The sequence below is a fragment of the Triturus cristatus genome, chromosome 1_2, assembly GCF_964204655.1.
Source record: "Triturus cristatus chromosome 1_2, aTriCri1.1, whole genome shotgun sequence".
Taxonomy (NCBI): Eukaryota; Metazoa; Chordata; class Amphibia; order Caudata; family Salamandridae; genus Triturus; species Triturus cristatus.
Genome location: NC_140580.1, coordinates 946,758,353 through 946,775,745, shown reverse-complemented (window position 1 = coordinate 946,775,745; position 17,393 = coordinate 946,758,353). Strand labels below are relative to the sequence as shown.

Genomic DNA, 17,393 nt, shown 5'->3' with positions numbered 1-17,393 from the left:
ATGTCGCAGTGAGGCTGGCTTGCGACCGATTAGATGGGTACTGTTTCTGTATCCCAATGCCAGCGAGTGATTCTCCCTATTCAGTGTGAAAGTGTCCCTGGCCCAGGTTTACTATCAGGGTCTCCCTCTGTCAGTATCCTCTTAGGTATAGGTCAGTGGCCTCCCTATCATCGTGGACTCGTATCAATGTCAGCACAACCAGTGTCATTGTCTCCCTGTCCCCAGTGTCAGTTCCTCTGAGTCCCCAGTGTCACGGTCTCCTTGTCACCAGCTTGTCTCCAGTGTCACTAGATATGAATACCTACCGATCAATACAAATAACAACTCATTCCCCTCAATAAACACAAAAAACTAAAGTGTGCTTAGCATCCAGATTTATTCAAGGTGGACTAACAAGTCCTGAGGGCAACGTAGCAAGTGTTCCTTTGGTACTTTTTTTTCCAGCTCATCTAGGTGCTCATGCCTTAATAGTAGAAAGCTTTCCATTCTTGCATCCCGAGCTGCTCTGTAATCTTTTACATAATCATCCCCGATATGTACAGCCTGCTCTGGGGAAGTCCCAGCTATACGCAGAGCCTTCTCAAAGATCCGGATGTCTGGCTTGGCCACGCCTGCTGTCTCTGAGGTCATGACAAACTGAAAATAGTGAAGAAGCCTGCAGTGGTGCAGGACCTGCTCCAGCCTATTATCAAAATTGGAGATCACCACCATGCGGAGTCCAAGCATACAGCATTTGTCTAAGGTTTCAGTCACACCTGGTAAAACTTCCCAGTTCTTCTCAGTGCAAAAATCATTATAGAGTGTCTCTGCTAAGGAGGTGAGAACTCGATCTTCATGGACACCGCTGTGTATGAAGGTTTGTTTCACTATGTCCATCCACCACTGCTGGGAGCTCAGCCCTTGTGTAAGACCATAATTCGGAAACAGTCTGTTTTGGGCTCTATAAGCCTTTTGGAAAGACCTATTTAGAGACTCTGACCCCACTGGGATTCCCAAGCGTCGGGCTTCGGCACAGTACTGCTCTCCAACGGAACGTCGTAACTGCACTAACGTGTCCTTGACATCCCAGGTTAGCAATTTCAACCTCATGCTTGCAGTAGTGCTTCATCAACTCCTAGCCACTCCGTAACCTGAAAACAAAGTAAAAACCATGAGGTCAGTAACAAACTTCCAAAATTTCACACTACAGTAATCTGTCCATTTAGGCCATGGGGGGGGGGGGTCACATGACCTGTATAGTAGGAAATTCTCAAATTAACATCCTGGTCTGTTAAATTTTTGCTTTTTAACAATTGATACACAGTTGGTATTGAATGTAACACTCCCAAGCTTTCTGGGTATTGAGGGAAAGATACTGCCACCTAGGCTCCCAGCACCTTATAGCTAGCTAGCTTTGTTACTTTGCACTGTAGTTACTACAGTTACCTGATATAGTGCAGACCTAGGTGCATGTTACAGAAACGCCGAAGTGTTTTATGCAGAAACATCTCAAATATGAAGTGTTGTTCGTAGAACAGTATGGATATGTGTCAAGATGAAACTGAACAGAAACCTGGATCGGATACAGACAGATGCGAGAAAACGTAATTGACAAAGAGCACCGGGAAAACATTTTTACAAAGTATTTTAAAGTGGGAAGATTGTAGAAATAAAGTTGTCAATTATCACTTATTTCAGTCTTCGGTTTCAGCCTGATACAGCTTTGTCAATCCAACAAAAGCTTTGGCTCCCCCCCAAAAAATATCAAGGCAACTAGCTCAACTAAACAGAATAAAGTTAAAGAGCTAGATTTAGCAATAAGATTTTTCAGTGCAGTAATACCTACCAAACTTTGGCCTTGGGGACTCAGATTGGCCAGGTGAATGAGAAATGCAATCTTCTGCAACAAGATTTTAACAGCCTTGCGGGAAAGGTTGCCTTTCATGATACGCAAATGAAGAAGTTTGGAAACAGTGAAGGATTTTGCACATGATAAATACGAATTTAGAACAGGACTTTTCTGCCAGTAAGAAGTTCTGTCAATAAAATAAGCCTAATTCACATAATGTGAGAATTAGATGGGTACATGAGCACAAAGGTGGTTGTGATATACTATTATTTCTTTAAAGAGTTCAAGTTTAAAATACATTATTTAGACAATCAAGTCTATCAAAGTGACAGCAACATAAAAAGGACGTGAAAGTAGTAGCAAGACATTAAAAAAAGCAGAAGCCGTCATGAGTGAAGCAATCAAGTAACTAAGACATCAATCAATCAATCAATCAATCAGGGGAATTTTAAGCGCGCTACTCACCCGCGAGGGTCTCAAGGCCTTGGGGGTGGATGGGTTTTGCAACTCCATTCAGTTGAAGAGCCAGTCTTGAGTGTCTTTCTGAAGATGTTCAAGGAGGGGGCGCGTCTGATGTAGATCAGGACCTCGTTCCAGGCCTTGGTGGCGATGTAGGAGAAGGTCCTTCCTCCTGTCCTGGCTTTGCGGACCCGCGGGGTTTCGGCGAGGTCGGCAGAATGGAGGTTTTTCTTGGGTACGTGGAAGGAGATCCTCTCGTTGAGGTATTTGGGTCCGGTGTTGTGGAGGCATTTGTCGGTGTGGGTGAGTATCTTCAAGGTGACTCTTTTCTCTATGGGGAGCCAGTGGAGGCTGCGCAGGTGCTGGGTGATGTGTTTGTGTCGAGGGATGCAGAGGACGAGTGTGGCTGCGGTGTTCTGTATGGTCTGGTGTTTGTGGAGCAGAGACTTGTTGATCCCGGCGTAGAGGGTGTTCCTGTAGTCCAGTCTGCTGGTTATGAGTGCGTGTGTGACGGTCTTCCTTGATTCTGGGGGGATCCATTTGAAGGTCTTTTGGAGGATGCGGAGGGTGTTGAAGCAGCTGGATGCGACGGCGTTAACCTGTCGCGTCATGGAGAGGGAGGAGTGGAGTGTGATACCGAGGTTTCGGGCGTGGTCCGTGGGGGTTGGAGGGCTGCCAAGGGTGGTGGGCCACTAAGTGTTGTACCAAGCGGAGGGGGGGGGCCTGAGGACGAGGACCTCTGTCTTCTCTGAGTTGAGCTTTAGGCAGTTGCCGCTCATCCAGGATGAGAAGTCCTTCATTCCTTCCTGGAAGTTGAGTCTGGTGGTGACAGGGTACTTGGTGAGGATGAGGATGTGCTGGGTGTCGTCGGCATAGGTTACTGTGGTGCGTAACATGGTGTAGACATTTAGCAGTAAAATTACAACAGAATGCTAAAAGCAGACTGATTAAGTCATACATGTTATGCACAATACAAATTCCAGATACTGTACTCGAAGATCTGGCACGGATTCTTGTGTGGCTGCTATTCATTTAAGCATCTCGACATAAGCTAAATGGCATTCCAACCCTGTTAATGCACTTAGTTAAAAACATTGAACATGGCCAGGCAACTGAGCTAAAGTGCCTATTGATAAAGTGCCACGTACAATTTCTGACCTGACAAAATTTATTGTAGACAGCGAAGCTAAAAAATTTCCTTGTCTACATCAGGATATAAACAGAACGATCTAAGAGAGATGGTGAAACAACATTCATGAAGATGGGCAGGAGTAGGCAGCAATTCAAAATATGGACAGTAGGTATAAAACTGCTAAAACCAGACATCATAATGTTTTAATGCTATTAGTAAAATTTGAAGACAAAGTTTTATCAAAGGTCAGGAATGTGTACTTAAAGTGTTAAGACATACAAGTGCCATGTTCTTAAAAGTGCTAGATAATCACAGTAGCAGTACTATAAAAATGCTGTTACCTACATCAGGTGCCAAGCAGTGGAAAACTAGAAGGGCAGGATAGGTGAAATTCAGGACGAGATCAGCAAGCAATGTTGGAAAGAAGCTGCTTATAACCGCATCGTATTTACAGAGTTAGCCTAACAGCCTGCCCATACTGTTTCTCTTTAGTGAACAGATTTGAGGCTCACACACTCTGAGCACATTAGAACATAGTTCATGCTACAAGTGCACTGGAGGATCATAGCCTTATGACCCTGAGGAGATTGGGTCTGAGGATGAGTTCCTTAGCAATTTACCCCTTTGTCCCGAAATGTTATCAAGCCAGCGATTACATGGAGGTAAGCATCATTCAGGAGGAAGTCAACAGCTGCCTGTATTCTTCATGTCCCTTGCTTAATCAAGAAATGGCAAAGAAACCTTCGGTCATCGCTGGTTAACATGGGACAAATACATAGCAGGTGCTCCTGGAACAAGCTGCAGAGGCGGCACTGGTTACTGATGGGGCGGCGCGCCCATCAAGGTAGAGCATCTAGTGAGGAGAAGCTGGCCATGCGAATACGTCAGAACTTAGCTTTGTAGTACAAGGAGAATGGATGAGTGATGTATTTTTAAACTTCTCTTTTAACTTAGCTCCTAATAACAAGGTCCGCATGTTTTCTGCTCCTGAGGGTCTGATGATCCGATTCAAAAGATCCTTAATGAACTGCTATGTTTAAAGCCATTTTGAACCATTGGTGAGGGAGATTTAGATTCTACGGGGCTGCTGCAACTTTGAGCTCCAAAGCTTCAGAAATAGCGATATTCCAAAGATTTTGAGACACCAAGTTAGCCGTTGATAGCACTTCCAGCCTATTTAGTTTCTTCAGTTAGCCTTCTTTTGCGGCACGTGCTTAGTGCACATATTTGAGGAGGTTATCTTTCTGTACTAGAAGTTAATTGCTCAGCATAAATTCCAGCCTGATGTGGGCTAAAGAAATGTGGTGAAGGAACTTAAACAGAGATTCGAAAACAGCACTCTGGGCATTGTTAAAAAAAACACCCAGTGTCCCCGTTAAAGAATTCTTCTTTAAGTAAGTAACTGACATTAAGAAGATTTGGGCACCCTTTATTTAGATGTAGCGCACAGAGTATCAGTAATTTGGTCTATGCCAGCATCACCACCTAGATTCCCGATTATTAAATGCTGTCAGAAATAACATAATGATATACAAAAGCTATACCTGAGGAGCAGGGGCGAATAAGTGAAATCAAATGTTCTTGGAGAGTAATAAATTAAGTAAATTGCATACCGAGTTGGATTAGGTTTGGTCATGGTCCCTAATTCGCTACTTAGGTATTAGGCCTACTTAATTACTTCACACATTGCATGCCTTGGTTAGCATAGGATATATAATAATTGTATGATGATTCGTCCACCTTTATCACTAGAAAAGCAGAAGTTACATTGTTGTTTCTTCGGTTTTTCTTTGAATATGGAGTGAAATATACTTTAAATAATTATATAACAGAAGATTATTGATGGAATAGTGTTGAGTATTCAAGGTCTACAAATAGATGACGAACATGAAGTGAAGTTACATATATGAGCATAAAATAAATACCAATTCACATCAGCATGAACTTCCTTTCATGTAATGCACTGCACATATCCATAACAGACTCTAGTACTATTGTACAATCCCATTCATTTTGTCCCCCTATGTAAATATTGTTTGATCTCACCGAACAGACACTGAAAAACATGTCTTCGCCGGTTACAAACTAGCTTCACATGATGGTCTTGGGTACCACTTTAGTTAGCTCAGTAATGTTACATCAAAACTCTGAGAACAGCACCACGAGCTTACCAACAGACGTAATTTGAAGCTGTTTCCGTATCCCTGAACACCTTGAGTGGCTAGAGTACCTCTTGGAAGAAAAAAAAATAATAACCTAAAGAGCAAAAACCTTGATAATGAATTTGGTGGGTTGACTGCTTAATAACACAACCCACACGAGACTGACTTTTAAACTGATTAAGTACCAAATGTATTGAGGATTTAATATCATGAGATAATTTTTATACTGTTTTATGTATAACACAAAGTGGAGCATTTTACAATTGTTTAATTCCTTGTAATAGCGAATTCTGTTCTGATTTTAATGACCATTTAATGTATGCAACGGTTTTAATTAATCAAGCATATTAAATTTACCTTACCTTACCCTATGTAAATATAAGTCAAAGAACTGTAGTCCGTATGACAGGAGAACCCAACATTTCATCTGGGAACAGGGTGAGGAGCGAAGAAGCAAGACAATGGAATCACTTCAATCTTTTGTGAAAAACTGTGTTACTGTGTAGGCATGAGTAACAAGTCCAATACGTTTCTGATGAAAGAAGAAACAAGGACTCGTTGAGTATCCAGTGCAGATGCCCAATACTAGGTGTTCCTTTACTGAATCAGGCGTCTGTGGACCTTTTGGGCCCCTTTACTCATCTATGACACCAATACATAAGAGAGTCTATGCAAATACTCAAATGTCCTTCTGCCAATTAAGACCATTCAAGCAGAATTTTTATTTAATGGACACAATTCCCTTCAGTTTCAAGTCCTGATGACGACCCAATCCACTTTATGAACCATGGGTCAAAAAGGTGACATATTACCCAAAAAGATTTTCTTACTTTAGGAATTGTGAAATATTTCTGCTGTTGTCTTGTGCGTTGCATTAATGTTTATTGATTGTTTTATTGTTGATCTTAAAACTTTAAAGCCACTGTACCACTTTCACCAAATGTCACCATGTTGTGATAGCTTGAGAACGGTGTAAAGCTTGACAATAATAAGCACTGTGCCAGGATAAATTGTGTCACTCTTGTTCCGTAATAGGCCTTGCTTCGGACATGTATTTAACTTGTACTGATGTCTACGCAATAACACATTGTCTCACAAAAGATGGAAGTAATTCCATCGGGAACATGGTCTTTCTTTCCCTACTCTACGGGTCCGAGAGGGCAGGGGGTTCTGAGATAAGAGGGCAGGGGGTTCTGAGATACGAGGGAATTTGTGATTTTCATGACAAGGTAGTCAACATAAGAACAGAAACAAATTAAAGTTCCAGTGGCGCACTCCTTTTTCTTCTTTAAATTCTGGGTTGGTAAACTGCAGCTCCACTAACTAAACTGTGTTTCACGTGCTACACAGTATTTGAGGGCTGACAGTCGCCCAAACTGAATCAACTGTGGATGCGTTCAGGTAAACATATGCCTGAATAACTGTGTGCACTGCAGTAAAAGTAAACAACTTTTTACACACAAATTTGTAAAATGCTCGCCAAGACAGCACCAAGTTCTTCAGCTGCAGTCTCCCAACAGTACGCCCTCCAGACTCAAACAATCTGTACTCCTCCTGGTCTTAGCCAGCATTTTACGATTGAAGGATTTACACAACCGAAATTGCTTATTTTGAAAAGTCGCACTTACTTCTTTGAACTTGTGGTATGGCCCCTGAGCAAGGGAAACACTGTCCCGAAATGCATAGGGCATCACACGAATACATTGGAGCTATGCCAAAGAAGAATTTATTCATGCATTATATGTACTTACGTTTGGGCACTGTAATTTATGTCATCATTTGTCTTATATATGGAAAGTAATTCATTGATCACAGAAGTTTTGTAATGATTTAACATGCATCATGAAAAAAATGAAAATCACGCAAACAAATTATTGAGTACGTGGTTATTATTAATGTTTAAATTTGTGTGTAAAAAGTTGTTTACCTTTACTGCAGTGCACACAGTTATTCAGGCACATGTTTACCTGAACACATCCACAATCAACATCAGAAACCTATTCTTCTTTGCATCTAAGAATTGGATACAATTAGTTGTTTCGTTCTTAAATCGCCAAGCTATTCGTGACTGCGCTCAGCTTGTTTGTTGTAAAGTGCTGTAGGTCTGGGGGTAAGCCACCTAAGGGGGACTGACAATATTTGGCTCTAAAAGTAGCAGAAAATTCCCAGGCCCTGGCTTTGTGCCCGCCAGCCTTTTGGTAAGCCGATATATATCCAATAAGTCTCACCTACAATTTCTAACCATATACACACTTCAACACAACTAACAGAGTCCCGGATCATCTATTCTTCTTATCCTAAACATCCTACCATCATTCTGCACTTCCCTTTTTAGGTCTCGCCTGACCCAGCGCATGCGCTGGTCTGGCGAGACTTTTTGAGAGGGCTCCAAAAAGTGCTACCAGGCCAGCCTAGACCTACAGTGCATGTGCGTGGGCGTGCGCATCGTGATTACTTTCACTTTCGCGGCCGCAGGGCCGCTTTGATGTTTGATCGCGAACACCTTTGATAGAGATCAGGGTGTGTATAAAATCCTTACTTCCACAGATAGAGTAATCTCACAGTTACACGCACATACATTCTTCATACACTAGGGCCCATTTCACTAACATACGCTCAAATACTCTACCAGCAACAAACCTGTGGAAAGAAAACTCCTAAACACCCTGCATCTATATCGAGGTCGATCAGACCTGGTTATTGTGACTGTCCTTAAACATAATCTAAACAATCTATACAGCATTAATCAAAATATAATACTCAATAATTGACAAGAAATAATAACCAACACCATATTCAAAATTATAATGCTTTATCTAAAATTAGTCAAAAGAAATCAATCAGAATAAATCATTTTTCTCATAGTTACCTATTCTAGCTAAATGTCAGAACGGGTCAGGACAAGTCTCTCGGTAAAGTCTCTCAAGACGCAGTCCTCTCAGTAACGATCCTCAGCAACGCAGATTCGAACGCGGCAAAGGTAAATGGCAAGTGGCAAGAAACCCTCTCTAGGCTAACAATTCTTATAGTAAGTCAAACAAAAGAAAGATACATAAAAAGTTTATAACGTCCGTTGAACCGCTGAGCAGAGCGAGAAGGAAAGGATGTAGCATCGATACATTTGAAAATCTCCGCTCAGGAAAAATCACAAAATAAAGAAAACGGAACAGGAACCAAAAGACACAACTATATCTTGTAGATTCCACATTTCCTCGGCAATGAGATCATGGTTCAGAGTCTTTCTTTAAAGCTCCTTTGTTTCCCAAGGCTGCCAAGGACGTTTCATTTCACTTGGAGATCACCCAAAATTGCTGCTGTCCTCACGGAAAGTTTTTACCAGGCAAGCAAGCAAGGACTGTGGTCAGCTGACTTCAGGACCATATTCAGCAGGGCTCTCTCCCATCACAGTTTTCTACTCGAGGCCAGGCTTTACATATCGGCCATCTTTATTTAGGCCACCATAGGCCACAATAGACCATCTTAATTAAAAGAAACAAAACAACGTTACCACAGCATAGTGATTAAACAGTGTTAACCCCACTAATACCCTTATGTGTATGTAATTATCTAGCTCTTGCAACATAAAGAAGCATTAATTCGAAAAGCATTTTGTGCTTAAAATAAACAGCACATAGCAACGTTTAAACATGAAAACATGCACACTTATGCGTACCCACGTGTAATTCTTTCTTGTTAAAACAAACAGATTGATTAATATAAACACTTACACAAGACAAATAATTAATAAATTAATATAACAAATAGACATGCCAGAGCTTCAAAACCCAGTTAATTTTCGAACTGAAACTCTGCTCTAGCAATCCCCCCTTTGGTGATTTTATCACCAAATAAACCCAAAAAAAAAAAAAAAAAAATAGTGAAAAATTAGTGAAAATTTAGTCCCATTTTAGGAGAAATCGGAAATGTCTTTTTCTCCTTACACAACACTACACACCAGTCACTCTTTCATCATCCCTCTTTGTCTCTAAGTAGACACTCTCCCTCAATTCTTTCAATTCAATTTCTTGTGGTTCTCTTTTCAACCTTTTGTTTTTCTTCTCTTTATTCAATTTCTTTTTCCCTCCCCTGTATTTACAACACACACACACTAATCTCAGTATCAATAAAGCAACAATTATACAAGTTAAAGGAAACAATATTCTACCTATAATAGTACTACCTATTTTTGCAATAAAATCCTTAACAGCTATCATCTTATTAGCTATTTTAGTCCATAAACTCTCAGCTTCAAGTGGTACTAATTCTTCATGCAAATCAGTAATATTTTTGATATAGACCTTCAGGTCTTTGCTTTCGTCTGGAATGTAAGTGCAACAATGTTGAACTTTCAGCATTCCACAAACTCCACCCTCCTTGGCCAATAGAATATCAAGGGCAAGTCGATTTTGCATAGACATGGCACGTACGGCACTTAATTCCGTATTCACCTAAAGAAACCCTCCAGCGGTATTTGTCGATAAGCGATCAACCACTGTTGACAGTTTCCGAATTCCATAAGCATTCAAAGAAATTCCCACTGCTGGAATCAAAACCCCAAAAATATCACCCACTATTTCAGACCAAGTTTCTCTCTTAAAACGCATTAGTAAATTAATATGTTCTACATCTCTTATTTTATCTATATGAAAAATCTTTGGAAAGACCAGGCCCACATAACACGTGCCATACCAATGGTCAGGCAACTTGTAATAAGCCTTGTTCCCACAAACATAGTACACTCCTGGAAAAATTGTATCTTCTCCACCTCTGAAACCCCAACCTGTTGCAATGAAGCATGTATCATGGCACTCACTAGTCCCAACAAAATATGTATCATATTGGGATTTCCTCCTTGTAATGCACAGCTTACCCTTCTGTGGTGCATCTAGAGCTAAAGTTGGACTAGCCCCATTTCTCAATTCTTTTCCCATCTCAATGTCCCAAATCGACTCACTCACTTTATATTTCCCTGCTTTCTCATGCATGTTCAATCTCCTTTCCTCTACCATATCCAGGAAAGCTTTCTCCTCTTCTTTCAGACTGCAAGTTAAATTATTCTTAAAAATATAATCTAATGTTAATCCTTTTTCTTCAATAAAAATCTCACCAAAAGTGTTAGCTTCTTTAGCTGGATTCAGCTCTCTGTTCATTGGCAAATGACCAAAAATACTATCTATCTCTGTTAGACATCTTATCTATTTTCCCTAACAAATAAAAAACACTACTTAATACACTACATGAAATACCATATGTAGCTGGTAAATGATAAGTAACACCCTCTGAAACGGATGCAGGTAATTGCATACAAACGTAGCAATCCCTCACTTCCATTGTTTTCACATATTCATATAATAACTTTGAAAAAACATTACTAGAAAAATTATTAATTGACCTATCTTTGTGTATGTAAGTATTACTAATTCCAGTTGGAATTATTCTTCGTGAACTCTTCTCTACATCTGTCACATTCTCTGTATGCATCTCAAATGTAACTTTAAAAGTAACTAATAAAACTAAAACACCCCATAGAAGCATTAATAATCCAGTACAGCAGCAGCACATTCTACACCACCTTTTTAAGAAAGCACATCTATTTTGCTTATCCTCTACGTTAGTCATTTTACTACTTTGACCTTGTCTTTTGACTTAGCCTCTACTACTCCACTACTGAAATTGAAACTTTAAAATTCTTCAACAATTCTTTCAGACTTTTCTCTTCAGTTTCTTCAAATGATTCTTTCTGTTCACTTAATCCAAGTGAATCCTTCTTCTGTTTATTCAATTTGGATACTTGTCATTCTTCACTTCAATTTCTTCAACATCAAATTGTATTAGATTTCCAACATCAAAATCCTCAGTATTTGACTCTTCTCCAATGTCAGTCAAGATTACTTTCAGGATTTCACCAGTATCTTCCTCAACCACTTCTCGTATGGTCTCCTCTGGATTTCCTTGACTTTCTGTCTCTTCACCTTCAGACAATGCCACGTACATCCATTCCGGCGACCTATACTTCTGGTTAGGTTTTCTTACTCTTTTGATCTTTTCTGGTTCTTTTGATTCTTCTCCTTTTGCTGAATTCTGACTCGATACTTCATTTACTTGTTCAGCTTTTGATGTATTCGCTCTTATTATTCTGTATCTCAGCCTCTTAACTCTGTTGTTAGGCCAACGATCTCCTTTTATCACCTTTTTCAGCTTTATTTCTCTATTATTTCTTTCTCCAATCCAAGTTCTCTTTCTCAGAACTCGACCCTCTGTTTGTTCATCCTCATCATCCAATTCTGCTTCAAGTGCCTTCTGTTTTCGTTTTCTAGCAGTTTTCTTTTCCTCCACAATTTCTTTCACCACTGTTTGAGACTTCCCTACTTCTGTCCCTCCTCGAGTCTCCGACACGCAATCTTCTTGCTGTCTACTTGTCCCTTCACCTGGCTTGTCAAGAATGTTCCCTACACCTCCTCGGGGGTCTTCCGCAATCTGTCCCTCTCTATCTTCTTCTGACCCTGCTTCTTCAAGTATAATCTCAAGTGGTTCTTCAATCTCCTCCTCTTCTGATTCAGGAGTAGTCTCTGTGGAATTTCTCTTTTCTTTTCTTTTTTCTTCACTGCTTTTTGAAACTTCAGGCTCTTTTACAGAATCTGATCTTTTTTCTGAGTCTTTCAATAGTTCTCTTGAAGCTTCTTCTGCTTCTCTTCTCACTTGTTCTGTATCTTCATCATCACTGGAATCTGATTCTTCAAAATACTCTTTACCAGTCCCTTCTTTTGGGTTTGGAACTCTCAGAGTATGACTTGCATGTACCCAGTTTTTCACTCCAGCACACTTTACTGCAGTTGTTGTAGTCAGAATGACTTGTCTCGGCCTTCCCCACCTTGGAATCAAGCAATTTCTTCTTCTGTGCACCTTAATCCTCACCCAGTCTCCTGGACTCAGATCATGGGCTTGCTTCTTCTCAAGTGTGGTAGCTTCTTCTCCAACCTGGTGAAACACAGAATGAACTGCGTCAGCCAGGCCTTTACAGTAATCCAAAATCATGTCATCAGTTATTGTCACCAACTTATTGACAGGTACAAATGCATGGCGCATTGCACGTCCCATGATTATTTCGTGCGGACTCAAGCCAGTAGTTCTATCTGGAGTAGATCTAATAGTCATCAGAACTAGAGGTAAAACATCTGGCCATTTCATACCAGTGGCTAAGCACATTTTTCCAATTCTATTTTTGATTGTGCCATTAATCTGCTCAACCACACCAGAAGCCTCTGGTCAGTATGCACAATGTAGCTTCTGCTGTATTTTTAATGCTTCACAAATCAAACCCATGAGTTCATTTTGAAAGTGCCCACCTCTATCAGACTCAATCGTTACTGGAAACCCATACCTAGGAATCAACTCCCTTAACAGTAACTTTGCCACTGTTATTCCATCATTTCTCCTAGTCGGATAGGCTTCCACCCATCTTGAAAACAAACAGACTACCACTAGAACATACCTCAGTCTGTTCACTTGGGGCATTTCAATGAAATCAATCTGCATTCTTGTAAAAGGACCTCCTTCTCTGCCTATTGTTCCCAGACTCACCACTGTCTTTTTCCCAGTGTTAAATTGCTGACAAATCAAACACCTTTGACAAATGCTTTCTGCAATTGTCCTGAACTTTGCATTGTACCAGGTTTGCTTGAACGACCTGATCATCGCATCCCTCCCCAAATGTCCCTGGCCATGATACATTCTTGCCATTGACGACAAAATGGAGTTCGGCATTACTGGTCTGCCATCTCTATAGACCCAAACATGGTCTGTTTCTCTTGGAGCACATCCTGCCTTAATCCAATCTTTTTTCTCTTCCTCTCCTGCCTCATCCTGCAACTGCTTCACTTCATCCCATGTCTCTAAGACATTAGTAAACATCACAGAGTAAAAAGACATTTCACCCTCTCGGTCCCGATTAATAGACTGATTTGTTTTTGCACAGTATTGCGCAATGTCATTAGCGTAACGGTTTCCAACCGTTATAAAATCCTCTCCTTGTCCATGGGCAACACACTTTACAACTGCTAACTCCTTAGGCAGCTGTATCGCCTCAAGTAATTTACCAATCACTTCAGCATTCTTTATTGGAGTTCCACTCGATGTCAAGAAACCTCTCTGTAACCAAAGTTGGCCAAAATCATGCACAACTCCAAATCCATACTGACTATCAGTCATCACCGTTGTCCTCAAATCTTTCCCAATTTCGCAAGCTCTTGTCAATGCCACCAATTCAGCAACTTGCGCAGATTTCACTCCTTTCAATGGTGATGCTTCCATAACTTCTGAAACTTTGCACACCGCATATGCTGCACATAGCACACCCTCATCATTTCTTAGGCATGATCCATCCACAAACAACACATGATCACTCTCATGCAAGGGAAGATCCCTTATGTCTGGTCTCGGTTTTGTACAGTATTCAAGCACATCCAAACAATCATGATCATCTTCTGTTTTCACACCCACATTTTCAATATCCGGCAATAATGTCGCTGGATTCACATTTACACATCTCTCAAGAGTCACATTTGATGCTCCCAAAATCACTTTCTCATATTTAGTCAGCCGACTATGTGACATGTACTGAGTTCTGCTTCTTGTCAAAAGAATCGCCACATTGTGAGGTACAAATACCCTTACAGGATATCCCATTATGATTCCCTCACTTTGTTCCAGACTCCTGCATGTTGCAGCCACAGATTTCAGACAACCTGGTAAACCCACAGCTACAGGGTCAAGTGTCGATGAGAAGTACGCAATAGGCCTTCTCAGTAGTCCATGCTTCTGAATTAACACTGAAAGTGCACATCCATTTCTCTCACTGCAGTACAACTCAAACTCCTTTTCATAGTCAGGCATACCCAAAGCTGGAGCCTCACACATTCTACTTTTGAGCTCTTCAAATGCTGCCATTTGTTCTCCATCTAGTTCCAATGGGTCTGTCATCTCACTTTTTGTCAGTTTAATCAGTGGCTTTGCTATCAGCGAAAAATTAATTATCCACTGACGACAATAACCCACCATACCCAGGAACATCCTCACTTCTCTCTGAGTCTTTGGAGGTTTCATTTCTCTGATTATTCTGATTCTGTCATCAGTCACTTTCCTCAGACCTTTTTCAATATTGTGTCCAAGATAATGCACCTCTTTCTTGCAAAATTGCAATTTGGCTGGAGATACCTTTAACCCTCCATCTGCCAGATGATTCAGCAAAGCTATGGTATCTACTTCACAAGCTTCACGTGTCTTTGATGCCACTAGTAGGTCATCAATATACTGCACTAGTACTGAGTTCTCAGGCATGATCAAACTCTCCAACGATCTTTTCAATAACTGATTGAATATCGAAGGAATCTCTGTATACCCCTGTGGGATACGACACCATGCTAAAATACGCTGGCCAAACCTAAATGCAAAAATCGGCTGGCTGTCATGATGCAATGGAATTGAAAAGAACGCATGACACAAATCAATCACTGTATACCACTCAGCATCATGTGGAATTTGATACAGGATCACTGATGGATTTGGCACGATGGGACAACATGCCACCACAATTTGATTAACTTTTCTCAAATCCTGTACGATCCTAAATTTCCCATTAGGCTTCTTTAGCCCCATTATTGGTGAATTACACGGACTACTCAGTAGTTCTCTCAGGACTCCCTGCTGAATCATTTTCTCAATTATAGGAGTTATCCCTTCAATTATTTCTGGTGTCATTTTGTACTGAGGAATGTTAGGATATGTAATTCCCTCTTTCACTGCAATTTTCACTGGATCTACATTATTCATCAATCCCACATCCTCTCCAGTAAAATCCCAAACTGTCCTTTTCACTGTGTCCCTCAGCTCTCGAGGCAAATCCTCCGGATCAAACACAGCAAATGCACCAATTAACTTGCTTTCTCTATTTTCTAGAGTCACTCGGTACAAAACATCCTCATCTGGTGTTTCAAAAGCTATTCCATCCGGTGTACAAAAAATTGTGCAATTCATCTTACACAATAGGTCCCTACCTAACAGGTTCACTGGACTCGTGTCACAGACAATAAATCTGTGCATGTCTGAAAATGTCCCTATTTGTACTCTTACTGGTTCCGTAAGACGTGTCCTGATTTGTGTATTGGCTACACCAACTACTTGGATTGCTTCATCCGAGAGAGGAAGATTTCTAATATCTGTTGACCTGACAGTTGATCTTGTCGCACCTGTGTCTACTAAAAAAGTAACACTTTCTTCATTTATTTTTCCATCTACAAATGGTCCTGCCTGGTCTATTTCTAGAGTTGCACCAAGTATGCACTCTTCCTCCTCTCTTCGGCACCGTCAATAATCACCCTCAGATTCACTCCCTTCATTCTTTAACAAGTACTGTTGTACCCGATTAGAACGTCTTGGTTTGTTTACCTGTTCATCATTGTAGAATCCTGATTATATTTTTGTGACCCTCTATTCTGCGGCAAGGGCGGTTTTGGCTCTTGACTCTGCTGTCTCACAACTTTCTGTTGTTGTTGCTGCTGTTGATTATTTCCTTCACTCTGCACCTGTTGATTTAAGGGTTTATTCTCATTACTCGCTAATGGTGGATTTGTACATTCTGATCTCCAATGCCCCAATTGGCCACAGTTGTGACAAGGAAACTTTTTCTTTGCTTCCTCAAGATTTCCCTTTCCTTTCCCTGCAAATCTAGGTCTATTCCCTGCATTATTTCCTGGATTATTTGCCTGTTCCACTAACTGTGCTTCCTGTCTTTCCGCAACTTTCACTTGTGCCCACATTGCTTTCTCTTTCAGCTTTCTTTGTTTTGCTTCAATTTCATCACTGAAGTATTTCGCATGTCTCAGAATCTCATCTATTTTCTTACTCTGCCAATCCACTGTGTGTTCACGAATTCTCTCACCAATCTCAGGTCTGAGGCCATATACAAATCTGTATACAAAATGACTCAAATCTTTGTCACCCAGGTGTTCATCTCCACTGAATTGTTTAAATGCCAGTATCAGCCTCTCGTAAAAAGCATGAACTGATTCTTTTGCTTCTTGTTGTGTTCGATCTATTTTAACCCAGTCTGTCTCTTTTGCAGGTACCTTACTCTTCAGGTAAACCATCACCTGGTCATACTTTCTCATTACCTCTGGATCTGGTGCCCCTGTTCTTGGATCTCTTGGATATTCCTCAGTAGGCCAACTCACAACTATTTTACACTCAGTCCACAAGTCTGCTGGAACAATTATATCAAACAGACTATTCAGGTCAATCCACAGCACTTTTGACAATTTCACAAACCTATCCACCTGCCTATACCACTCGACGGGCTTTTCTCTCAATCGAGGGAAATCATTCGTAAATGATAAAATATCCTGTCTGGTCCATGGAACATGTACATATCCTCCTCCAGGTATTTCTCTCATAGGATAATTATCCACTGGTTTCTCTTTCTCTCACTGGAAATGCTGAACAAGTTGTTCTATCCTCGGATTCCTCTCTTTTCTTATACCACCTATCCTTCCACTTTTCTACATCTCCCCATCTTCGCAATAATGCTACCATTTCCTTAATCTGTCCTGTTCTACCAGTAGCATTCAAATTTTCAATATCTTTTTCTGTAAAGTCCATCCTGTAGGTTTTTTGTAAAGCTTTCACTTTATCAATGTCAACTCCCTGCTCATTCGCTATTGCTCTTAACCTGTCATGTGTATTTCTTGCTCTCCAGGTAATATTCTTGCACATAAACATTAGCTCACCATCATGATGACTCTTCAGAATTTCTGTTGGA

General features: G+C 40.7%; 1 protein-coding gene across 5 annotated transcripts in view; it reads right to left on the bottom strand.

Moving 5' to 3' along the window:
* Window positions 1-364: 364 nt before the first annotated feature.
* Window positions 365-17,393, bottom strand: part of HDHD3 (haloacid dehalogenase like hydrolase domain containing 3) — a 32,266-nt gene continuing 15,237 nt past the window's right edge. For all 5 annotated transcript variants that reach the window (XM_085609955.1, XM_085609957.1, XM_085609959.1 and 2 more), the window contains exon 2: window positions 365-1,130. In XM_085609955.1, the coding sequence (XP_085466081.1) occupies window positions 376-1,089 (714 nt within the window). In that variant the 5' untranslated portion in view covers window positions 1,090-1,130 and the 3' untranslated portion in view covers window positions 365-375. The remainder of the gene's footprint in view (window positions 1,131-17,393) is intronic.